General features: G+C 34.7%; 2 protein-coding genes across 3 annotated transcripts; both read right to left on the bottom strand.

Moving 5' to 3' along the window:
* Positions 1–11,921: 11,921 nt before the first annotated feature.
* Positions 11,922–13,351, bottom strand: LOC110095773 (chitinase 4-like). Its single transcript, XM_020821437.1, has 2 exons — positions 13,066–13,351; positions 11,922–12,325 (listed from the first exon to the last, which is right to left on the bottom strand). Exons 1-2 carry the CDS (start codon positions 13,349–13,351, stop codon positions 11,922–11,924), a joined length of 690 nt encoding a protein of 229 aa, XP_020677096.1.
* An 892-nt stretch (positions 13,352–14,243) lies between these two features.
* LOC110095774 (2-(3-amino-3-carboxypropyl)histidine synthase subunit 2) lies at positions 14,244–26,285 on the bottom strand. 2 transcript variants are annotated; one of them, XM_020821439.2, is made up of 10 exons: positions 26,006–26,285; positions 25,688–25,872; positions 24,924–25,032; positions 17,363–17,738; positions 17,171–17,240; positions 16,996–17,063; positions 16,319–16,434; positions 16,137–16,243; positions 15,005–15,141; positions 14,244–14,731 (listed from the first exon to the last, which is right to left on the bottom strand). In XM_020821439.2, exons 1-10 carry the CDS (start codon positions 26,084–26,086, stop codon positions 14,481–14,483), a joined length of 1,500 nt encoding a protein of 499 aa, XP_020677098.1. In that variant the 5' UTR covers positions 26,087–26,285; the 3' UTR covers positions 14,244–14,480. The 2 variants fall into 2 exon arrangements, with proteins under 2 accessions (XP_020677098.1, XP_020677099.1); XM_020821440.2 differs by having other exon boundaries at positions 14,244–14,728; positions 26,006–26,282.
* Positions 26,286–26,682: the final 397 nt, after the last annotated feature.

Genomic DNA, 26,682 nt, shown 5'->3' with positions numbered 1-26,682 from the left:
CTCTCTCTCTCTCTCTCTCTCTCTCTCTCTCTCTCTCTCTCTTCTTTCTCTCTCACTCTCTCTCTCTCTCTTTCTCTCTTTCTCTAAACTGCAGACACTTAAATGGAAAAATTAGCCAAAACCGAGTAAATGGTGGAATTTAATATTCTTTATAAAAATCTAACCTAGTACCACGACGCTCTAGACAATATCACCTAGCACCTCCCAACTTGTGTGTTTAGCAACGCAATTCCCAAATCCAGTGTCGCAGTGCTCCCAAGGAAATTTTATAGATTTTTCATTTATGTAAACCCATGGGACCTACTTAAAAATAGTTCCATACACTCACATGCATACAATACTTTCATAGATACATGTAAGAAGTAAAATATAAAAATTTTAGTATATTACTCTTGCTAGATTGGGTCAAAATAAGTACAACTACACATAATTTTAGTGTGTATTACATTATGGTCCTCATATCACTATCACCGTATATTAGTCCTCAAATCAAAATCACCTAACTATAATCCTTCCAACTTATGTCGCTCGTTAACTATGGCCCTTTTGATCTCCACCGCTCATCAACTACAGTCCAATAAACTATGTCACTTGCCAACTACAATCTTTGGACAACTGTCGCTTCACTAAATTTCTCATTCCACCATCACCCAACTATGATCCTCAAACTATCATCATTAACTATAATCCTTATTACCTTTGTTTCTCACTAACTATAGTGTTCGGCCAACATCACCTAATTACTATCCTTTCAACTTCCATTACCCTCTGACTACAGTCCTTCGACCTCCACTGTCTATCAACTGTAACTATTTAACTACCATTGCCCTATTATGATCCATCAGCCTATAATATCCTTATCATTGTTGCCTAGATACTCCAACAATATTGGCTTCACAACCAACCATCATTAATAATGCAAACACACACCATCACTTACAAGATCTATATATGTCATTAACATTAACTTTGACTCTTAACTTTATTTACATCAAATTCTTTCCAATGGACTCTTCTAACTTTGAGTCTCAACCACATAATATGTTATTTGCATTATATCAATATCAATGATAAGTTTAAGTGGAATCATTTCAACTGGGTTAGGCCCTGTAGTTTTCCCTTAATTAGGTTTTCTTCATAAGAAATTTGATGTCTCTTATGATTCTTACACTCAAAGCTTTGTGTATGTGTGTGCTTGATTTGCATGTAAATTTAAGATGTTATTATGTCTCTCTCTATTATGAATATTTTGGTATGTAACTATTTTACGCCATCTGTTAGAAATAATTTTTAGCTAAGGGGCAACCTTCACTACAACCTCAAAAGATTGTTCCAGTCAATGCCTTAGGCATGTTTGCAGCGAGGCAATACCATTACCTTGAACCATTTTATCATTTTGAAAAATTATTTCAAGTTAAAGGGAAACTTCACTTATAACATCAAAAAGACATTATTATATACAAGATTTAGTCAAATGGCTCCTCTTAACTATCATTCATTATTGCATCAATTTCATGAGAAGCAGATAATGACTAGGAAGAAACATTGGTTGCAACCCCAAAAGGATTTGATGTTAACCTCTCATGCATGATTGTAATCAACTGAACCCTTCCAAGACAATCTTGTGGACAACCATCTTTCATAAAGATTTCATTCTAATATCAATAGCCAAATAAATTTTAAACACAACTAAGCTAACTAGAGAATGAATATAATTCTCATAAACATTAATCACATATATGCTCTATTATAAATATGATAATTTGTTAAGTGAATATCAAACCCAATGCATAATCCCTAGCTAGACTTCAACTCCTTGGGCAAGGTCACAATCATGACCTCTAAAGGTGATAATTATCTAAAGATAAAATAATCCTTACCTTCAATTCAGGATGTACGTGGAATTCTCCACTTCCAAGCAAGGTACAATTGATCATAAGAGAATTTGATTTGAATTCTTCTACACAAGTTCATTGAATAATGCTCTATCAAGTAACATCAATAAGGATAAACATCCTTGGTGGATTCCTCATAACCTCTTCCACTCAAGTTAACATCGTTGACCAATGCTTTGACAAACAAACATGGATATGTTAAACATCCTTGGTAGATTCAACTCGACCTCTTCTATATAGTTTAACATCATTGAGCGATGCTCTGAGAAATACCTCATATAAGTCAAACATTCTTAGGGAATATAATTTTAATCTCTTTAGTACAGATTAATATTATCAAGCAATGCTCTAAAAAATAATCTTGAATTGGTCAAACATCTATATATAAACACCCTTAGCAGATCTCTCTCTCTCTCTCTCTCTATACCTTCTACCATAGGTTATAATTTATCGTAACACCTTATACCTACAACCCATGGAATATATAATTCTTTGACACAAATAAGGAGATTGATTCAAAAAGATTTTTATTTATAAAACATGTCACTACTATTGTGCAATGCTTATTATCCGTATGCACTAAAGGAAAAATGATGTATGCATCCATGATTACTTAGAATCCTAAAAAAAGAGAAGGGTTAGGGGGGGAGAGAGAGAGAGAGAGAGAGAGAGAGAGAGAGAGAGTCCTCAAGATATTTAAACACTACTACATAAAGTTATTGAGATCTCATAAATTTTAATTACTTCAATTAAATCAGTCATAAACATTAGTCAAGCTTAAATAAACATATAAATAAGGATTTTTATTCAAATGTTATATGTCAAACAACTGCTAAACATATTATGAGCATATGTTTTATGAACATCACAAATATTTTACAAAGTCTCTCAAAACCATATAGTTTTCACACACATATTGACCCTTATGACTCAAACTAAAGCAAAAAAACGCACATAAAAACATCCATAAAAACATAATGAATATGTCACTTACCATATCCAGATCAGGACTGTGGGTCTCCGAAAGGATTATGCTCGTGTGGTTCGAATGCAAAGAGTACGATCACACTATCCCGTAGGACAAAGTGGTCGTAGACCTTTACAATCGACACAAGCAAGCCAATGGAAGAGCATATAGAGTTATAGATACGATTAGCCATGGAGGATAGCGGCTTTCACCTACCAACCTCGATGGATAATAATATCTATAACCTAAAAGTTCACGGGATTTCCCCCATTTGATGCATCAGATCTAATGGGGTTTATTTGATTGTGGGGATCGGTTTCCTACGGGCGCAAGCCCCCGTAGTTAATTACATCATAAGCCTTGACTTAGGAAAACTCTCGATTAAGAATGTTAGATTATCTTCTCCAAATGGGTTTAGTGCAAAGGGGTTTCTAGGCTTTCCTAATCAAAGGGGAAGAAGGTCCCAATTTGGCTCAATCAATCACACGTGGTTCAATCAACATTCGGTCGGCTCGAAGAAGAGGAAACTGGAGAAAAAGAGATAAGACACTGCCCTCAAACATGCACGAGGGAAGGAAGGATGTGGCGTCATCTGTGTGACGCGGATGGATAGGATTTATAGCCTCCGGAAGAATGGATAACTTACCCACCAATAAGGTGTATAGGGGTACACTCGTACCACTCACTTTTAGACCCTAAATCTATAAAAGATGTAGTGTTGTACCCACAACACTAGCATCTACGACCTAACTAATGCAATCTGGACTTATTCCTTGCCTGGAAAAGGAAGCTAGCTAAAATCCTAAGCACAACCAATCGTCCTACATGTATGCAAGATGGGAAGGCTCTATCCTAAGGAATCAAGGATTAGTAGTTCAAAAGACCTAAATCAAAGACTCTACAATATGCAAAGGAATAGATCTAGCGTTGTATGATGCATGAAACAAATGCATAAGTAAGAAATGTCCTTAGGTCTACTAGTGCAATGCATGCATGTAAGTGAGGTGCATTATGGCAAAAGGTGTGTAAGAACGTATGCATGACATCCAGAGTACAAAAATAAATAAATAAACACACCCTAAGGGTACCCTCCAGGCAAGGTACCCGCACAGAAAATCATCATAGTCATGCCCACTTTGTGTGAGAAAACAACGATGCCCAATGGCATAGATAGGTAGGCCTACTCTACAGGCCTAAATGACCCTAATGGTCTCTAAGGCTCACATAAGGTGGGGGGTATCATACCCAAAACTTGAAAAAGGTAGCATCCTAGCAATGCCCACTTCGTGTGGGAAAAACAACGATGCCCACTTCATGTGAGAAAACAACGATGCCAAACGGCATAATAGGTGGCCTACTCTACAGGCCTAAATGACCCTAATGGTCTCTAAGGCTCACAGAAGGGGGCAAACTTTGACCTATAGGGCCAAAGCTTCGTTAGTGCACTACCCTATGGCTGGCTACCTAAACATGCTAGAATACCTATTAACAATTTGTGTGTGGAGTGTAGCAGTTCTGATATATAATTAAAAGAAAATTGCTTTACAAGTTGCAGAGATCATACCTGATTGTGACGCTGCCACTTAAAAGCTCCAAACAAGTAAGCTATTCTCCACCACGCAAAGCATGTGGCGCAGCCACTTAAAAGCCTCAAGCTAGCGAATTACCCCAATGTACCTCGCAAGACAAGTGAAAGAAAAATACACAAATGAGCGTAGATGTCATTCAGAAAAAAATGCAAATAAATAGAAATGTAACTAACAGGAAGTTTAATATTAACATTTATAAAGCATGTACAAGTAGTAAATACTGAATAACAAAAGAAAATGTCAGCCTAACCTAGGGCTAGAAGTCGATCCTAACCAAACAAGTCTAAGGTGCGTGTAACAGTGTATAGTTTTGGATAGGTCCTATGTAGGATGATTTAATTAGAATTGTTTGTATTTGATTTGTTAAAAGGCAAAAGGGAGATTTTAATTGAAAGTTAAGTATTAGTATTTTAGGATTGATTTTAGAGATTTTATTTTAGTATTTGATTGATTACCACCTTTGTTTCACACCGAGGCCGTGAGGTTTATTTCACCCTCCTTGGGGCTAACTTAATAGCCACGTAGGCCTGGGTTACCCAGTGGCAACCAATTTTTGTTGAATTATTAGTTGGTTATAAATTAGAAAAAAAATATAGATTGAACAGTTTATTAATCAAATTTATTGATTGATTTTAAAGTTAGTCTAAGGTTTGATATTTTAGGAGTTTTTTATCCTAATGGATTTTAGCTTATAATTTGATTTCCTAATTAAAGTCTACCTCTTTTAAATTTTAGTTTGGTTAGGAGATTATTATTAGTTTAGTTGAACTTGATTTAGATTTGGTATTTTTAATGGTTATGAAATATTAATTATGATTAGAATAAAAAATTAAGTGTTTTAGTACATTTTGAAGGATTGAATTACGGTTGATTTCCATTGGTTGATTATTAGTAGGTTAAGGGAAACTAAACCTAGGAGAACATGTCACTAAGTTTATGTTTTGATGTCTCTATCATATAGGGAGCATGCATCCTAAGTCTATGTTATCTAAGATCTGGTCCTTAATTTTTGTCCTTAAGTGTCACTAAAGTTGTGGGACTAAAGGAGTCTTGTTTTCTAACCCTCTAGGACTTTCATACATATGTCACTAGGCTTAGAGATTTATGCATGAAAGTACGATAATAAGTAGCAATGCAGTAGAAAGAAAAGAATGAAAATTATAAATAAAAGGAATGTAGGCATTGTTGTTTTGGACACACTTCTTTAAAGTCAAGTGTATCCTAAAGCAACATTAACAATGCCCTTTGCTGTCCCCACAATCCAAATAAGGCACTTGATACATTTGAGACACCTAACTACAACACCCTACAAACAAAGCCCAAAACAACTTAGGGAGAAAAACCTCTAAAACTAAACTTAAGGCTAGACTCTCTTTTATCTTATATCCATCCAAAATTTCATATTTTTTAGAGGCTAACACTAAAGGAAACTGACTCCAATAAGCAAGGATCACTTTACTCCAACAAGACACAAAAGCCCTCTAACATAAAGCTACTACTGAAGCTTCAAAACCCCAAAATTTATCTTTTAGAAACCAATGTAAATCAATAGAAAGATAATTCATACACTAATCAATTGCTTATTCTAAAAACTACTAAGGGACTTTACTATAATAAGCAAATCACAAAACTAGAAGTCTCAAAACACCCTATGAAAACTTCTAAATAAAATGCCACACAAAATCTTACAAGAATTATCCACCAAAATCTCTTCTTTGTGTTAGACCCAAAACTCTACAAAACAAAAACCGACAATCAAGTGACATTTTCTTTCATTTGGAGTGGGGTAGAAAACATAAAGCTTTCCAACGAGAAATTTCTATAAAACCCCCCATTGTAAAAGCCTTCATAAAACTCGTCGCATAAAACCTTTTAAAACAAATCGATCTAAAGCCAATACTAAGCCATCTCAACATAAGTAAAACAGAACTTCTTCCAACAAAAAGCAAATTCACAAAATTCTCCCAACATTCCAAAGAAATACTTCTACTCATGCAAAGAGACCTTTCAACAAAAACAAAAGAAGAAATACTTCATAAAGCTATCTAATCACAAAGAAAGCTTAAGATACTTTCCAAAACACTTCAAACATTCATATTTTTTTTAAAGAAACAAATCAAAATTTTTCGTTTCCAAACTTGTCATAAAAGTACTCCAAATTATCATGTAAAATCTCTTACTATAAAAATACAATATGTGTTTAGAAAAAGATGCTCTTGAATGTTGCAAATGGAATGGTAAGACATATGCTAAGTCACTTTACATGCTTCTACTAAAGCCATCACAACACAATTATATGCCTCACATAAACTTCCCTCATGAGTGACATCGATACATATGATTAAACTTTGCAAGAGCTTCAAATAAATCAAAATATTTGAGTAACATTCTTTATGTAAAGCCTATGGATTTCTACCATTTGATTTCAAAACATGCATGAAGAGAGCACATGTATTCATACTTTTAATTAAAGGAACTCAATGCAACCTGCTCTCTCTAAGGCCTCAAGAAAAGCATCCCAATCATTAGTCATTCAAATGCCGAAACATATATTTTTCACAGATTTTATAATTATACACCATTGGGATAGAAACTTACACCCATGCTTTTGTGAACCATCTAACAAACAAAGAAGCTCAAACATGAATCCCCATGACAATTCTCTAAATCGGTGAAGAAATACATAATGATGTGTGCATAGGAATAACTTATACCTATTACCATTCAAGAAATATTCAAAGCATCATGCTGACAGTAAAGCATGGATATGAGCACAAAGACTCAAGGATACCAAATCAACCCATTACACTTCACCTCCAGAATTCATAACTTTAACATGTTGGTGCCAAATACAAAGTCAATCACTTATAACATGATTACCCACACATCATTATAGAATCCAACGTGAGAGACAAATATATTTTCTAAGAATGGCATAATCAGAAATACAACAATGCATATACCATAAAAGAAACATTTGCATTTTTAGTTTCAGCTCAATAATATAGACTTTGCTTTGAAAAAGAAAGATGCCTTTGAGAGCTCATCCGCCTCTCCGGCCACTTGTGAAATCCACATAAATCAAACTATGCAATAGGCTTATATATAGTTACCCTTTTAAATAAATGAACGAGCTCTTAACCTTTCCTCAAAATTCGTAAAGGGTCTTAGAAGCATTAACAAAACATCACCCAAATGTATAAATTCTTCATTTTATTTAGTCCATATTCAGGTTACTTCTTAATAGGCATTGCCACCAATACCCCATGTGTATACCCTGGCAATAAATAACTTTACCTCTCATGGTCTCTCACGACCTTCACATGAATCCAAATATCATGCTATTTAAACCATAATCAAATGCAGATTCTTTATGTGAAGAATTCTTTTCCAAGCAACATAAGCTATCATGTAAACTTCAACCATAACTTAGCAATGAAAATAAAGAAAAGCAAACTACCTCTTTTGTCCATCAAATAATCATGCAAGAAAATGGCCACCCTTGAATCAAAATTTCTCGCATCACAAAAAGAGTTGATTCCGACATAAATACTTAACGTTTCCAAGCATATAATCCCTCATGCCACATCAAGTGAAGGACATTTCAAATATAGCGAAAGCAAGAGGTGGAAGACAGTAGACATAAATAAAAGAGAACTCAAATAACATCATAATCTTTTGAATGAGATATCTAATGTTTGCAAAACATTTTTCTACAACCATAAGTAATGAGCTATGGCCCAAAATAAAGCCTCAATTTGAACAACAACATCACCACCTTCCTCTAGTGGCATTTGAACGAATAATTTATATGCAATATTCAAGAGATCACATGGTACAAGCTAGCATAGAGAACCAATTTTACACACCTAGTAGGTTGGCCTCCTCTAAGTGATCCATACAAGAGCCCCATGATTCATGAGACAAATTACTTCTATAAGAATACATGGAAGCATGAACACAATAAAAGAAGGTGAAGATGATTTTATTCTCAGATTTTGCTCACAAAACTTCAACATTGTATTTAGGAAATTTCTAAACGAACTAGCTTATCTTATAAAAACTCCAATGCAAGCAAAAAAAAAAACAACTAAGTTCTCTTTTGTAGCATTTCACCAAATACTTAATGTGCATGGCTTAATGCAAGAACAACATGATCTCTTAAGATTTGCCACCATTTACACCTAAAACTTCTAAATCATGTTGCATAAGGTAGATGTAGGTTCACATCCTAATTACCCATTTCAAAACAAGGCAGGTCAATGTATATTATAGTGAGCTCAACAATGGCCATCACAAATCATCAATATCATGAAAGTTCATAAAGTTATTCGAAATGAATCAACATGAAAAACTAGTATCTTGCATCCACACTTACGAAAAGTTCATATGAGCATCTAATTGAAACATGTCATTTAAAATCTTGCTTAAGGCTCGCCCATATTTATCATAAACAAAATGCTCGCCACAAGATTCATGAGTTGTGATTAGAGTAAAACTTTATTCAAACCAAAATATCACCAATCTTTTCCAAGATCATTTCATCACACATAATCATTGTTATTATTTGAAAGATAAAAGAGAACAAAACGAATGAAACAAGAGAAATATGGATATGATAGTACTTGCTTATAAGCTCAAAACACTTTCATGTAATGTACTCATGAAACGAAGTGCATGGAGCCTTCACACGTCACATTAACTATGCTTTGTAGAGACTATAGAAGAAAGGGCACAAACCACATGAGATACAATCAAAATGGAACTCCAATTTGAACCCAAAAAAAAATGTCAAGACTCTCCTTTTTGACATTTCCACAAACATTTGATATGCAGAATTTGCAAAGCCATAAGAAAAACAAGCTAATATGGCAATCATAATAATTTCTTTTTTAAAACCTACTGGATTGAACTCAGCTAATCAGCCCTTACAAAATTATCCAAGATCTATGTAATAAACATCTCAATGATATGCATACATGAAGAAAAAATGAAATGCAACCAAACTTAGTTCTCAGATTTTTGTAAAGAATTCAAATACTGTCATTTTTTTAAGAAGCAAAATGAAAACTCAACTAAAGTTGATTCTCATATTTTGCAAAGAAATTCCACAAATCCCCCTTTTTTTCATTCACCAATGAAGAAGAATAAGAAGAGGAGGAGAAAGAAGAAAGGAAAAGGAAAAGAGGAAGAAAGAAGAAGAAGGACAAGGAGGAGGAAAAGGAGAAGCTTACCTTGCATCCTTGAAGGAGACCGGTCGGCAAAGGTAGGAGATGCAACGGGCTCGGGTTGACCGTCCGGATCAGCGTCGGCCAAGGCTACGGGATTGTCGGGTTCGGGTGGCTAGAGCTGGCAACGAGGCATTCAGCCTTGACTGGAGACGCCGGGTCGATTAGGGCTAGCGTCGGGATGGGTTCGCCGAAGGGGTTCAGCCTTGGCTAGGGTCGGACGGGCTTCGGCCTTAGAAGGAAGAGGCAACCCACGGCTTCTCCTTGGCTTCGGTCGGCGTCCCGAACAAAGGAGGCAGGGAGGTCGGCGTCGGGCTTCCTAGCTTGGTCCGAACAGAGGAGAAACGGAGAGGGAGAGATGGGCGCCAGAGAGGGAGGTCGGGTGTGAGAAAATGAGAGGGAGAGAATGCCTGTCAGAATCAGGCCACCCAAGGCTTCCTCCAAGCCTTCTAACGTATTCCGACGTTCTGCCCTGCTCCAAAAGCTCAAAATGGCGCTGCGACATTCTGCTCACACCAAAAGTTGCTCGAACCGATCTCTCATTCGAGGGCTCGTGCGACTGAAAGGCCTGATAACAACAGGTTCCAAATTTCGAAAAGATCAAGACCGTCAAGGCGATTTTCGGATTTAGGAAATTAAATTCAAATTTACTAGAAAGCGGTTTGGGATTTAATTAGAATTGATTTGGGCTAATTTGAGTTGGGTTTGAAAGTGAATTTGATTCAAATTGTCTTGATTAGAATCGGGTTAGGTCCGATCAATTTAATCAAATAAAATTGAACTCCAATTGAAATCGATTTGGATCAAATCGAGCTCAAATTGGGCTCGTCGAGGACTAATTAAGTCGATCGAAAGTGCTCGAGAGTGCCTGAGCGAAAATCGAGGTCAACAAGGACATAACAGGTTCTTTAATCACTATTATAATGGTGGTTACATATGGTTCTCTGACCACTGTCGCTCGACTACATTCCTTCTGAAGTTATCAAGTAATGTTCTAGGACCATCATTGTCCAAACATAGTCCTTGGACCTCCATTGACAAAAAATTATGGTCCTTGAACCACCATCAATTATTTACGTTCCTCATACCACCGTTCCCGACTACAATCCTTTGACCTCTATTACTTGTCGACTATGAGCCTCGAGCCATCATCACCCAACTATAATCCTCTAACCACTTTTACCCGATTATGGTCCTTCTGACCTCAAGCCTAACGATCATGATCCTTAGACCGCCATCACCCGACGATGGTTCTCTGACCACCATTGCCTGATGGGTCCTTTCAACCTCTATTACCTGCCAACTATGGTCCTCTAACAGCAGTCGCCCAGCTATGATCCTTTTGACAACTATCGCCAGACTACGATCCTCAGACAACCATCGCCTGACTATAGTCATTAGAACACCATCACTCGACTATGATACTCTTAACACCATCGCCCGATTATGATTCTTTTGACTTCCATCGCATATCTACTATTGTCTTCCAACATCTATCACCCAACAACTAAAGTCCTCCAACCACCGTTGCCCAGCTACAATCTTCCAACCATTGCCTTATAACCATGATCCTTCTAACTTCCTTCACCCACCAACTATAGTTTATAAACCTCTATCTCCAACCAATTATGGTCCTTTGACTACTGTCTCTCGACTATAGTACATCGATCGACAATATCCTAACCAGTGTCACCTAAATATTCAAATGTCTACTACCATCACTAATAATACTAACACACATCGTCATTTATAGGATCGATGCACCCCATCATCATCAGCTCTGTCTCCCAAATCCATTTATATCGAATTTCTGCCAAAGGGCTATTCCAACTTCAACCACATAATAGACTCTTTACATTGTATCAATATCTTCCCTCAAGGAAGAGCATCATATGTAATCAATAATAAGTACTAGTGAAATCATTTGAACTATGTCAGGTTACATGATTTTTTTCTTTCATGGATTTTTCAAGCAAAAAAATTTGTCTCTTATAATTTTTACCTTCCTCTCTTTATTTATATGTATGTTGGATCTTTGTGTAAAACTAAGACATTAGCCCCTGCGTCTCTCTGCCACCGCAAATGTCCTAGCACATAATAAGAATTACAAATATTTTTATTATTTTATGCCATAAAATTATAACAAAAAATACACATAATTTTCCATGATTACAAAATAAGCCTGACTCTGTCACAATCATGAGTGGCCTTACTCATATCACTGCAAAAAAAAAAAATCTACCTAACAGTAAAGGTTATCGCCTGGGGACACATTAAACTGGCCACAATAATATTGATAGAGATTAACACGATCGTTGACTGCTCCTTGGTTCCGACCTCCACACTCAATGACACCATTGATAGCATAAATGGTAGCTCCGAAACCTTGGCCAATGATGCCATGCACATTTCTCATCCAAAACCAAAGTGCAGTTTTAAAGGAGATAATGGGGTCGATGCTAACGCCTTCAGGCCAGTTGAGGCCATCGAAGCCAATTTCATGGCCAGCTGGACCATAATTATAATTCCACGAAATTTGGAGGGGGCCACGCCCATAGTACATCTTCCCTGGGATGCATGGATACTCTTGATTACTAGAGTCACAATATGCATCAAATTTATCACCCTGATCTTTGTAGCACATATCTGTTCATATTAATAATTTCGTTATTTTTTTATAAATAATATGGTTAAAAGAAATAATTAGATAAAGTAGTAAGCTGTCAAAAAAATTTATTGATGTTTAGTTCAAATTAATTATTCTTTAACAAGCTGGATAATTAACTATTCAACAAACTAGAAAAAAAAATACTCCTCACACTCTTACAATCTATACGTCTAAGCCTGATTTCAAAAAGTCATATATATATAAACTACGATTAAAGATATTTCTTAGGCACATATTTAAAAATTTGTTATATTTTTAATGAATAAAATAATTATTTAATTATATAATATAAGAAAAAATACTAAAAAATATTTTATCACAAAATTAAAAATTCCAATTTTTTTTAAATATAAAAAATAATTATTTAAACCAGAATTTAATGAAAAAATTAAATCATAATGTCATAATTTAATTTTAATGAAAATAAACTTACAAAATTGATAGGTTCCATCTTTATTATATTTAAATGATATAAATTAGGAAATTTCAATTTAAAAATATTGAACATATTTGTTATAAAATATCAATAAAAATAATAAAATATCAAGATATTTATATAAATAAATTCTATTATAATATCTTGATATGTTTGGTATCTTAATGAAACTACTTCTACACTTGTGGTTGATTAGATCCTTCAATATAATTAAATTATTATATAATACAAATTTAATAAAACTATATTGTTTAAAATTATCTAACAATGTACTGAACATACGTATGGTCTCATGAAAAACATGAGCGAAAAAGGCAGCGATCTCTCGCTTAAAGTCATCGATGTTGGGGCCCTCTGCAAAACCAGGGTAGCTTTGCCAAGCACCCAAGAAGGCATCTCTCGTGTAGAACCCTTTGGCCTCACAGCTAGGATCTGCCTGACTCGTTAACCCGTCGAAGAACCCTTGGCTTACCACGTCGGCGCAACCGCAATTCTGAGCGGCGGCCAGGTTGCCGGCGACGAGAAAGCCGGCGGCCATAAGGAGGAGGTTTAGTTTTGCTCCGGCCATTGTTTGGATTGATAATAAATGGAGCTGGTCGTATTTATAGATTCATTTTGGGGGAATTATTTAATTCCTGTTTCCTATGCCGTTGAACAGTTAGCTGAACAGAGTGATTTTATTTAAAAAAAATAAATAAAAAACTGTCACAAATAGGATAATATAAATGTAACAATCAATAAGTTGTAAATTGGAGAAATTGGATGCATGCGTTTATATGTATGGTATTTGTTCCATTGTTTGCGACAAATAGTTTGCCTCTATGTTTAGCCTAACAACAACTTCAAAGTCAACGGTAGCCACTACACCAACTTCATGCACCAACTCTATAAGCTTCACCATTAGCCACCTTCACTTCGCTAGCCCGTCATTTGGGACATCTTTTTAACTATGTTTTAAACCCAATTTTTTAGTTAAAATTTTTCTACTTTAAGAAATTTCTAAATTAGAAAGCTGTTTTACAAAATAATAAGAAAATTGTTCCAAACGAAATTTAAAACTTGCCCCTAAACTCAAACTCACAATGCTCGTGGTTTTCGGAAAATCTAGTCGAATCTTTCTATTGGTTTCGATTAGGATTTAGCTTATTTTTTAAGCCTGTTTACTTAACAAGCCAAATATTAACATATCCTTATTTTGATCATGTTCGGCCCCATGATAAAACCACCGAACTTTTATCTCACTATTTAAGTTGACAACATGAATTATTTTTCTCCATTGTATTCAACGTAATATTTTTAAATCTACCTCTACCTTTTTTTAATATAAGCCAGATTTAATACATCTACTCTCCCAACCATTTAATCGGAACATAACCAAATCATATGTGATGAATATCTAATCTTATCTGTCATTAGAGATACTCCAACCTTACATGCATGCTTATTTCATATTCTATCTGTAATAGTAAAGCCATTCATCTACCTAAATATCGTCATCTCTGCAACACAATACTGAAAATACAGACATCTTTAAATAAAAAATATAACTGAAACAAATATAATGTTTGAGAGCTTGTTCTCACAGTCTATAACTTCGAACCAAACAACCCCTCTTGAGAGGATAAATTACTCAGAAACTATTCTTTAGGCTCCTCCAGCTTCTAAAGTAATAGTGATCGGGGCTCTAAAATGAACTATTATCTTAGCTCTTTCTCATCATCATAACCAGCTGCTCTACCACTCCTACCAATGATATATGAGGTGGGTGATGGATTATCATACTGCATTTTGAGTCCTTTGAAGGAACGGGCGGCGAAGAAATCCACTCCGGATTGAGCCGATCCATTGAACAAGATCGAATTAGACGGTCGGTCGATCGAGTTCAGAGCTGCCTTAGAGGACTCCAACAGTGCAAGGGATTCTTCATTTGTTTGGCCTTCATTTTCTGCTAAAATAACAGGGATAGATTGAAATCATCAAAATCGAATGATAGATGGATGCCAAAAAACAGGAGAAATTATTATGTGCGGAGACTAGACGCAAAACGCCGTCCAGAGACCAATCAGAATACGCCACGTCAGTGGTACCGAACAGTACCGAGCCACGGTGTGACATAGCGCATTCTAGTTGATCTCCGGATGACGTTCTGCATCCGCACAAAATAATTAATCCAACAAAGAGAAGAGAAGCAATAAATAAAAGATCAAAATGAAGGAAATACCATGAGGTTGAACATCTTCCATGTAACCACCTTTGATAAATGAAAACCGGGCTTCTTGAATGTGATTGATATCTTGCGGTGCAGAGATCATCAAGTCACGAAACTCCATCACATATTCTCCAGTCCATTCTTTTCCACTGCAACAGTTGAAGAAGATTTGGAACCAAAGGAGTAAAAAGTAACTTCGAAAACATAAATGAGATGTTCTTAAAACATATAAAATCCTGTAGAACATCGCTCATTGTTCAATGAAATAAACAATTCATCATCATAAGTTTTTCTTGCATGAAAATCCACTAAAATTACACGCAGGAGTAGAGGAGATTGGGAGGCTCTTATGATTATGCCGCAAAAAAAAAAAACAAAATAGGCAAGAAATAGCTTCTGGCTTGCTTGATAATGAATAAAAAAAGGAGAAAAAGTGATCCCTCAACTCTTTGTAAGTGACCAAAATGGTCTCAACTTTTTTGGGAGACCAATTCAACTCCATAAAAATGAACCTTTTTGATCCTAACATGAAATTTTGGAGTTAATGGTGTTAAAACAATGGGTATTTTAGTAATTTTTTAATTAAATAATTTATTAAATTTAGTTTTCAAGTAATAGTAATTTAAAAAAAAAATAATAATAAACTTTTCTTTAATTAAAAATTATATTAATAATTCTAATTTTAATTTAAAAATTATTAATAATTCTAATTTATGATCATTATAGACTAGCATTATTAATAAATTTTTAATTAAAGAAATGTTTAATAAAAAAAATGTTAATACTATTATTTTAAAACTATATTTAATAAATAATTTAATTAAAAATGATCAAAATATCCCTTGATTTAACACCATTAATCCCAAAACTTAATGTTATAATCAAAAAGGCCAATTCTTAAGTAATTGAGAGACCAAATTAGTCTCTCAAAAGAGTTAGTTTGGGACTATTTTGGTTCCTCAAAGAGTTGAGGGACCATTTTGGTCCCCTTTCTCAATAAACAGTAATAATTAATGCTTCACAGTGAACAGGGATGACAATTCAGAAAATAGTGGAGTATTAACAACGATACATTGAATCATACAAATACTGAAGAACGACATTAATGATTCTGAAAAGGCTTCTATATCAGAAATGAACATACCTACTAAAAGCTAACATTGCTTCAAATGGAGTTATAACTGGAGCCAAAAAATCTTTGCTATCCAAGAGAGCAGTTTGGGCACAAGATACGTAGACAAAAACATCGCACTGTCCACAAATGAAGATCAATAAATGCTCAATCAAAATGTGATAGAATATTAGTCAATTTTAATCTCTCATTACCTCTGGAAAGTTGGCTAGTTTGGCAGGGCTTGGTCTTCCCATGACTAGCGTGTAAGACTTCTTCCCAGCTCTTTCAATCAATTCTTTCATCTGGTTAATCATCCTAAGATAACCAGCTTCAAGTGCCGGTTGCAGATTAATCAGTTTAGATAGATGATTGATATCAATCATTCCGTTGCAAAACAACATGGATGTAACCAATTCAAGGTGATTGCTTAACATTTAAGTACAGGAAACAGAGCACATGTATGTCATATTAAGAAAAAAGCTAATTCAAAAGAAAAGAATACCAAGCTACATAATATAAAGCATCACAAACAAACAATGTCAGAATGTCTATGTTCCACTCCCAGCATCTTTCAAGAGGTGTCAGGAATAAACAGAAATGCTAAAAGTCAGATCCGAAAAAATTTCAAGAAAGAACAAACAAATTTGTAAACAAATAAATATTCTGTTGTTAAAGAATGGAGAATTAAATTAAGATAGGCATTGCATGAAGAAAAAGATGTCAAGAAATGATCAAGATTTTCTTGCGGCCTGAGATTTGGCAAGCTACAGTAGTGATTTGGTAATTGGTTCACATTCTAGATACAAAAAGAAAGTGCAATTTGCTCACTTAAAAAATATATGGAAAAAATGCAATAGAAATAAAGAATAGAAGATTGAATTTAACATACCAACAGCTAGAGTGCCCACCAAAATGCCAACAATATTAGCATCCTTTGCCTTCTCCACAAGATAGTATCTGTTGAAACAGGCAAAAAAGTATAGGAACCAAGGGCAAACTAACTTCATTGGTATTTACAAGGTAAACGACATGAAGACATCACAAGAAATGTTGATGCAAAATACCTGCGTTTCAGAGTTTTTTTCTGATGAAAAAAATCCCGTAGAAACTGGCGTCCCTCTGGGTCATATCTGGCTGAATAAGCAGAGCAAATTGAAATATCAATATACTTAATTGCATGACAAATATTCCAGCAAAAGATTTCAAAACGTGCATAGATCAAAATTATAATAAAGACAATCAATAGCTTATTTCACCAATTTCACAGCTGTTGAATGTAAGAACAATATTTGCAAATGCAGAATCTTCAGAGCCAATCCAAAGCAGTAAGTAAGCATTGATCTTCTGATCCATTGGAATACTCCATTTTAGACCTCCAAGGTCATATCTGGTATCAGTAACCAATTTACTGCATTTCTCAGACTTTGAAGTCTTGTCCTTCTCGTCACAATTTAAATCTACAACTTTGGTATCCTGTCCGTTTATTTCGTCACTATCACCGGATGGATTTACAACTGAAGAAGTAACTTCTGCATATTGTATCATTGGACTAAACCCAGTAGATGGCAATGACATCGCCATTGCTGATTTGATGTCTTGTAAAGCATGTGCATATTCCAATCCAAATAGCACCTGCTCTCAGGAAAAGAAAGAGAAGGTAAAATCAATAACAAGAAGACTATATGCAATATTTTAAGTACCAAAGCACACAGGACAATAAAAATTACTTAAATATATAAGGGTAGAAATATGCTAAAATATCTGTAGATAAATAGCTTATAACGTGCAACAAATCAACTAGGTGTTGAACAAAATAGAGAAATATGAAATTTATTATGAACTTTGCTAATAGCCTGCTACATATTTTTTTTATGCGGCTATAATTTCTATAGGCTCATTAAGGTAAAAATTTAATAGGGTTTGATAGGTACTTTTTACTGTGAAATTTGCAACAGATATGTTATACTATTTTGCCATAACATCAACAATTGTAGCTAAGTTGTAGCTCAGTAAGGAGCAAAATAAGTATGAATTGGCATGTTAATTTTTTACCATGAAATTTGCAGCAGCTTTGCTACACTTTTCACAACAACTCTAAAATCCGTAGCTAAAGTTATAGCTCAATAAAGCAACAAATAAAAAAAAGAATGATGAGTTCTTTTTTACTTAGGAAATTTGAAACAAATTTCCCACACACTTTTGTAACAATATTAAGATCTGTAGTTAATCGATAGTTTAGTAAGATGTCAGATAATAGCAGGCTAATTTTTATGACAACTTAAAAATCACATTATTTTGTTCCTTAACCGTCCACTTACGACTCCACAGACTAATCACAACGCAAAAGTCCTAAAAGCACCTCTGCTAGCAACGACAACGTTCTGCTTAACATGTGGTTTTTCATCATTCAGTTTGATACCTTTAGCACCAAGTTACAACTGCCTTCTCTCTAATTCCCGTGCAAGCCTCTCAGAAAATTGATTCATACAGTTTCTTTTATGTTGTTCGTGAAGCTTATGGCACAACCATTGCAGGGATAAAATGATGATTCTTAAAAAATATTTGGATTAACTAAACTTGCATAAACAAAGAAAAGAAAAATTAAAATTATACAAAATTTAAGACCAAGTAAACTATGAGCTAGTCAATGAAATTGCAGGAAATTAAGAGAACAGAATACACAAAAAATCTTTACGAGGATTGAACCTTCACCACCTACGGGCCTAGACCTTCACCACCTAGGATTCCACTACTTAGATCTTGTCATCGCAAGATCCCCTTTCCTAGGGTAGAGAAAACCCATAAAATTGAATATATATATATATATATAAGTTATAGAAATTTTGAAACCCGCCAGACTGTATAATAAAAAGGAAAATAAAACATCAAAAAAATTGCACAATTTTGATATGATAAAATATAGTTGAAAGAAAAAATAAAATAAAATAACAATAAAGTCATCTTAAAACCAAGACCATCAATAGAACAGCTTCCAAAAGACTAGCAAATGATGCGGCAATATTGCTGTCTGTGGGAATTTTGATCAGCTCTAAGAACTATACCAAAAAAATGCTTTGAAGAAATTTTGCAAAAGATTTAGAGAATTTTCATCAAAATCATTAGTTTTCTTTATTACCACAGTACGTAGAAATATATAGGCTCAAATTAATACTATTTTTAGATATAAAATATTAATAAAAATTCTCCAATATTAGGTGATGCAGGACTACAATGTTTTAAATGTATGCCATAAGAATTTGCACGATTTCTTGTTTAAAACAATTAAGATTAGAACTATTAGCAGTCAAAATGACAAAAGAAAACAAGAGAGGGGTGCCTACGTTTAGGCTAAGCCACTTGCCAAACACTTGGAAGATCAAAACAAGTTAGAAGCTCAATAACATGCAAAGTAAATAAATTTCAACAAAATCCCTAATCTAACAATAAGTTAGCCACATAGAAGGTACGCTCAATTCCTACGTTTATTAGGCTTAGGCATAAGGTGAAGCACGGCTCCTTGTGACTTGTCACCACCTACAAGATTAAGATATTAGGAAAGTAAATGAAAAGGGGAAGAAGTTCACCCTTGGGAAGGTTCGAAGACGATTTGCCACTAGGCTCCGGCAAGTTGTTCGTCGATGGCCTACGATAGAGTGAAGATAATGCGCTCCACGTATTCTTCAATAGAATTATCAACTTCGGTGTTGTAGTCGAAGAACGGAGAGTGGAGGATGTTGACGTGCCCTTGTTCGTCGTAAGCGAAACCGTAATCAACTTCCGGATCGGCCTTCATTGACTTGGAGAGGAAGATGGTAGTCGAAGATCAACGTCTTTGGAGTTCCACTAGAGGGAAAGGAGTTTCTCTCGAAATTGAAGTAGAGAGGGGAAGGGATGGCTGGCCAAGAGAGGAGGGAGATGGATTTAATTTGGTTCCAATTTGGTGGAGGGAAAAAGGTTCCAAACAATGCTCTAATTAAACCCTATGTTTGGGAATAATTAAAGAAGAGGGAGAGAGGTTAGAAACAGCGGCAAGAGAGAGAGGAGATGAGGGATTTGTTTCCAAAAATTAATACTAGGTTTTGGAAAGTAATTAGAGGGAGGGGAACTTTGGTAATTTCGGCCAAGGGGGGGAGGGGGTTGGAATTTTGGAAAGAATTTCCAATGAATCCTACTAGGGGGCCAGCGGCATTAAGAGGGTTTGGGGGGGAATTAAATCAAATTAAATGCTTTCCTCATTGGGATTTACTAATTATGATGATATTTAATATCCAATCCAAATCAAATTAATTTAAATTTGATTTTTAAAACCTTTCCTAAAATAGGATTATATTTTATGAAAGGTTTCAAATTGGAATTAATTGATTAAAAGTAAATAACTTTCCCAAAAGGGGTTAAGCAAGAAAGGAAACTATTCAAGTGGAGATTTGAAAAATTGTAGGCAAGGTGGGGGAAGGCAACCAGCGGTTTGGCTACGGGTGGGGATGATGGGCCGGCGGCTAGGTGGAAATTAAAGGGTTGATTTGGGGATGTGGTGGTAGGTTGATGGTGGAGGTGTCGGGAGATTAGGTGGCCGGCAGCAAGGGGTTTTGGAACTCCTTAGGCCGGCGACTAGAGAAGGGGGAAGGAAAATTCGATAGAAAAAGAACCACGAATCCGACCATCTCCAAGATTGGTGGGTGAGCCAAATTCCCTCTCCAAGGGACCTCGCTCCAATCTCTCTCAAGCTCTCATAAGAACTCAAACATGGGGAAATTTTTTATCTTTCAATCATTAAACTTTCAAAGAGAAACATAGGGGTTATAAATAGCCTCGTACATAAGACTCAAAATACGAAAGAAAATAATGCCCTCAGAGCTTACATACGACCTCTCTTAAGGTGTAAAAACGGGAAAACAACTACAACATAAATAATAAAAGACAAATAACATAATAAAAGACAAAGACATGGAATGACTCAAAAATACATCAACTCGATTGTAGCCGTAGATTGACGGCCATGCCTCTGATATACTTTTCATGCTCTGATGTCCCCATCATTAGGTATATAAAAGGGATAGAAATATATCATATTTGATTTTATCATTATATATATGGCAATACATAAGTTATATATTATATATATATATAAAGCTATGTATTATACATGATTTTGCATATATGAAACAAGAAGAATCTAATGGAATTAAAATCAAAAGCTAATTCTGCATATATAAATAAATAAATATTAAATAATATTTTAATTATAAATAAAACTTAGTTTAGAAAAAAAATTAATAGTTGTACTGATCAACTTGAATTTAACATTTAGCATCAAATAAATTATTGGGCCTTTCTTCTCCTCCTTCACTTAGCATCAAATAAATTATAGATGTAGATCTCTTTTATTTGCATATACCACATATTCTTGTTATTGCTATAGATTTTGCTTTGCCCCAATATCATGGGAGTTGCCTACTTCCGACATTCCTGCTCGAAGCCTCATCCCATTGCCATGATTTTGTCATTTGTCTCTCCCATTCAGTGTAGTTCACTCTTGGAAAATGCTACGACATCAGCCTCATCGTGATCTCCTCAAGTTGAGCATAAATTTTGTCTCAATCTTTCTATTTGTTTAAACACAATGTGTTATTGCCCTCCAAAACTTTAGGTGAGCACTATGATCTCATCTTTCCTTCAATGGTTATTTGATGATTTCTTCTACATTAATATATTTTGCTAGCTTCCCTTCATTGACTAGTTAATGTTTTTCCCATTATGTTTTTGTTAGTTTACTCTCTTACAGCTTCCCTTCATTGACTAGCAAAGAGATAGGAGAAGTATTTAGTTCAAGTGAAATACATTAAGAATGAAAATCAAAAAAATATTTTTCTTAAAAGAGGAAATTCAATATGGGTGGATGAGATATTTCGATAAACTTTTCAATGAAGGATGTGATAATACAATTGACCTTAGTGGTCTTAACATCCTAAATAAAAATAGAGACTTTTATTTTTATCATCATATCAATAAAATCAAAATTGGAGAGGCTTTAAAAAAATGAATTGTGAAAAAAATAGTATGACTTGATGATATTCTAATAGAAATGTGAATGCAGGAGATCAAGGAATTTCTTGGCTCGCTATACTCTTTAATATTATTTTGAAGACTAAAAAGATGTTTGAAGAGTGAAGACAGAATTATTTGATTCTTATTTTTTAGAATAAGGGTGATGCAAAAGAGTATTTGAATTATTAAAAAGAGTGCAAGTTTTAGATATCAAGGTCTATTGTTCAAAGCGATGGTGAAATAGATGGTGATATTATTAGTAGAATTCAAGTTGGATGGTTAAAGTGGAGGAATGCATTGAACCTATTGTGTGATAGAAAAGTACCCCAAAAACTTAAAGGAAAATTTTATAAGATAGTGGTGAGACCTAAAGGAAACTTAAAAAAGAAGCATAAAATTAAGTGTTGTAGAGATGAGGATGCTCAGTTTGGTGAGTGGCTTTACACTTAGAAAAAATGCAAAACGAGTTTATACGTGAAAAGGTTGGAGTAGCTCCAGTGACAAATAAGATTAGAGAGAGTCTCCTTAGATGGTTTCGTCACATAAAACGTCATCCTTTTGTTAACCATGTTAAGAGAAAGGATGTATTAGATCCAGCCTATGTTATAAAGGTAGAGGTTATGTATAAATGAAACATTTATTATCTTACACTTCCTGTTGCCTTAATATGAGTTGGTTATGGGTTTTGCAATTTAAAACAAATGTTATTATGTTTCTCACACACTTCAATCTAATGTTTGGGGCCACAAGCTGCTTGGCAGTCAAAGTAGATTTTAGGATATTCTTCCAAGGTACCTAACAAATTTTAGCCAAAAAAATTACAACAACATTATGAAGCTTTAGGATTCAAATGCAAAACAGCATCCAATCGGCCAGCTTACAGAGAAGAATTTAGTTTAAATATTCATATCACAACAGATAACACTTAGAAAATGGCATAAAGGAAATGAGAAGTATGCCAAGGAGTGGGATTGAATAGACTATGCACAAGACATGGAAAGAAGATTTAACAGCATGCATAGTCGAGCATGCGCATGATCAAAGAAAAAGTATGTAGCTAATAATCTACTCTTTTCCAAACAAAACAAAATTGATTGGGTTCATAGTGATATATAGAATAACATGTTGAAAATCATTAGATAACAAACAACTGGGAGGACAAAGAAAAAAAAGCTCACTAAAATTAAAACTGAGGACAAATTTAAAAAAAAAAACCACTAAAATTGAACATCAGATAATGATGTCACAATCACTAAACATATGGGTGGTTCCAATCTGAATGGTAAATTCTAACCTTTTAACTTGTGAAGACTAAGTATGGGATTAGGAAGTACGCCAAGAGATGTGATTGAATTGGCTATGCACAAGACATGGAAAGAAGATTTAACAGCATGCATAGTCAAGCATGCGCATAAGCAAAGAAAAAGTAAGTGGCTAGTAATATACTCTTTTCCAAACAACACAAAATTGATTGGGTTCATAGTGATGTATGGAATAACTTGTTGAAAATCACCAAAGCACAAACAACTGGGACAACAAACAAAACAAGCTCACTAAAATTGAGACGGGGAAATAAAAAAAAAAAACTCACTAAAATTGAATGTCAGAGAATGATGACACAATCACTAAACATATGGGTGGTTCGTAAATTCTGATCTTTTAACTTGTGAAGATTAATTATACAACTTAAAAATATTTTGCAATAGATTTGCTCAAGAGTTTTTTATAACACGTTTAATACTTGTAAATGAACTGGATTGTTGGCTGAAAATGTTTATGATACAAAATTGCTACAGATAAATTTTCTACGAAATTGATATAAATTAGTGACAAATTGAAACATTGGAGATTGGTGAATTTGTTGTGAGTTGGATGAAATTTTGCTACTTACCAATCCATAGTGAATAGCCTCAAGCGACAACTTTGTAGCAATCAGCTATAAGCTAAAAAGTGATAACATTTTTGTAAGAAAAATCTGTAGCTAATCAGGCATTTGCTAGATATGACATATGAATTCTACTTTTGCTAACTTTCCTAATAGTTGTTGTCCCCAAGTAATGGAATAAAGGCAAGTCATTGTCTTTGTTATTGTTCTAGTAGTTGTGGTGGAACAAATAAATCATCCACAATGTATGGAGATAGCTAAAGAGTCATCCAATACTTCTATACCATTCAGCATTCACCAAAGGTGATCTAGGATAACTTGTTACCCTATGCCGTACCTCCCACCCCCTTCTCTCTCCCTTCCCTCCCCTCTTTCTAACGCCACCCTTTCTAAAGAAAAATAAACATAATGAGATAAAGTATGCTAAAAATAAATGCAAAACAATACACAAACATGAAAGATCTATGAACATTATATAACAAGTACCAAATGCATGGAGTTTACGTTAAGGGAGAGATTATTCTTGCATTTGTAGAGCGTTATTTTCATGACAAAACCTAGGATCACCCGAATACTCTAAAGGAAACTTAACTATCACTCCAAGTTCACCTTCACCTTTTGCGAACATTATTTATAAGATGGATGTAAAAATCTCATTAACATGACACAAGTTTATGCCAAATATTGTAAGATACAGCTTAAAGTTCAAAATTAATTTTTAACTTATCAAACTCTCTGTTCACTCTTCCAAGTAAAATTTCTTACAAGATAAGTTGTAGATGGTTATGATAATATCATAATAGGTGATGCATATGTTGAGAGTCTAGGAGTTCTAATTGGATTCCAACAACAATCAGACATGTAAAAAAAAAAAAATGGATACATACCATAATAGGCTTATTGTTTGAGGATAGGTGGTGATGTAAAGATTGCACACAATCACTCACATCAATTGAGGCTTTCCCAAACACAAAGAAGGCAGGTAATGTAGTTGTCCTGCAAGTAATAAAGGTGAAATTTAGAGAGTTTGGACTATCCAACCTCGCGTGTTAATGGTGAATGGAGCTCTGAAGGGTATGATGGGCCATCATTGAGCATGCCACAGTATGTGTTATAATAAAAAAGCACAAATCATAAAAAATAATCAAGACTATAGGAATATTTCATCATTATAAGATAACTAATATCCAAGAAACAAAAATAATTGTCACATCATTATAGCATAAGTTTGTTCAAGTTGAATGAAAATTAAATGACATAAGAGACATGAATCCAAATATATCAAACTAACTAACCTTACCAATAGTACCTGCAAAAGAAAAAACATAATAAATGCAACAACCTAAACTCACATGAAACCATTTTCTCACTGTTATGGAACATTTTTCAAGCACATGACATTAAACAGTAACAAATGAACCAGCAAATACACATGTTTTAGTAAAAACATAGCATTAGAGTCATAGAATTGTCACATGCAGTCGCTTCAATATATATCCATTCTCAATCCCTAAATAATAGCTAATACAAAAAAAAAAAAAAACCCAAAAATTTTCAATTTTGGCAAACATACGGGTCATAATAACCAAACGACAGAAAAATGAATACAAATAATTAATGTTAGTCGTTACTAAGACCATAGAGAACTGACGGGCTCATACAGGCGTGGCCATAATGGACGACGCACTCAGCGTCGACATGGGCGGCACCGACCTCGTCCACACAGCAACTACCGTAAGCGGTGTCGGCCATGACGAAGAGGCGCACGCCCCGCCCGAGCTCATTCCTCAGCGCCCTCGCCACCCTAGTCGAGTCCTTGAGTAGCTCATCCGGAAACTGCACAGAAGAAGGCCTTCTGTAATCTAATCCAGCGTTCAAAGGTACGAGATGAAGGGAATCGGGAAAAAGGTGAAAGCAAAAATAAGGGTTTAATGAGCAGAATTAAATTGGCATTGGGTGTAGTGGAAACCTGCAAGGCGACTCTGGCGAAGTTGTTACTGCGGATGTAATCCGCTGTCCGGTGGATTTCGTAGTTAGATTCCAAATCCATGTGAGCACAAACCCTAGGGGGTGTTTGGCAACAGGATTTAACAGGACTAAATCCTGTAGTTCGGCGGATTTGCGGAATTTGGCCGAAGAAGCGCAGCGAGCAAACTCCCGCCTTGACTTCTCGATCCGACGTCGTTGAAGGGGACGAAGAATTTTCCTTATATCCGATCCGGAAGAGCCCGTTATGAAGAAATAGGAATAATTTTAAAAAACTTAGGCCCTCGGCTGTAAACTGAATATAATCTATATTATTATTATTATTATAGAAGAGATTTCCTAGCAAATGATGATCATCTATTTTATTTATTCTTAAATTATTTTGAGCATCCATTATAATATAAATAATTAATAATTCAAAAAAATAATACCTATATAATTTAATGGTCACTATGTATCATTCTATATTAATTTTAAATCTTCTTAACGTTTTAATTTTCGGTATGTTTTATTTATTTATGTATGTTTCGAACTTCCCTATATGTTACCCATTCACACGAAAGATGAAATGTTCTTCTCATTTGCTTGGCTCTTCCGACTCTTTGTTTCTTGCATAAATGAATAATGAAGTAATACACATCAACTGCCTAAACTCTTCCT

This window comes from Dendrobium catenatum, unplaced genomic scaffold (genome assembly GCF_001605985.2).
Source record: "Dendrobium catenatum unplaced genomic scaffold, ASM160598v2 fragScaff_scaffold_1484, whole genome shotgun sequence".
NCBI lineage: Eukaryota > Viridiplantae > Streptophyta > Magnoliopsida > Asparagales > Orchidaceae > Dendrobium > Dendrobium catenatum.
The sequence above is the reverse complement of the archived record's forward strand: the minus strand, read 5'-3'. Positions and strand labels throughout refer to the sequence as shown.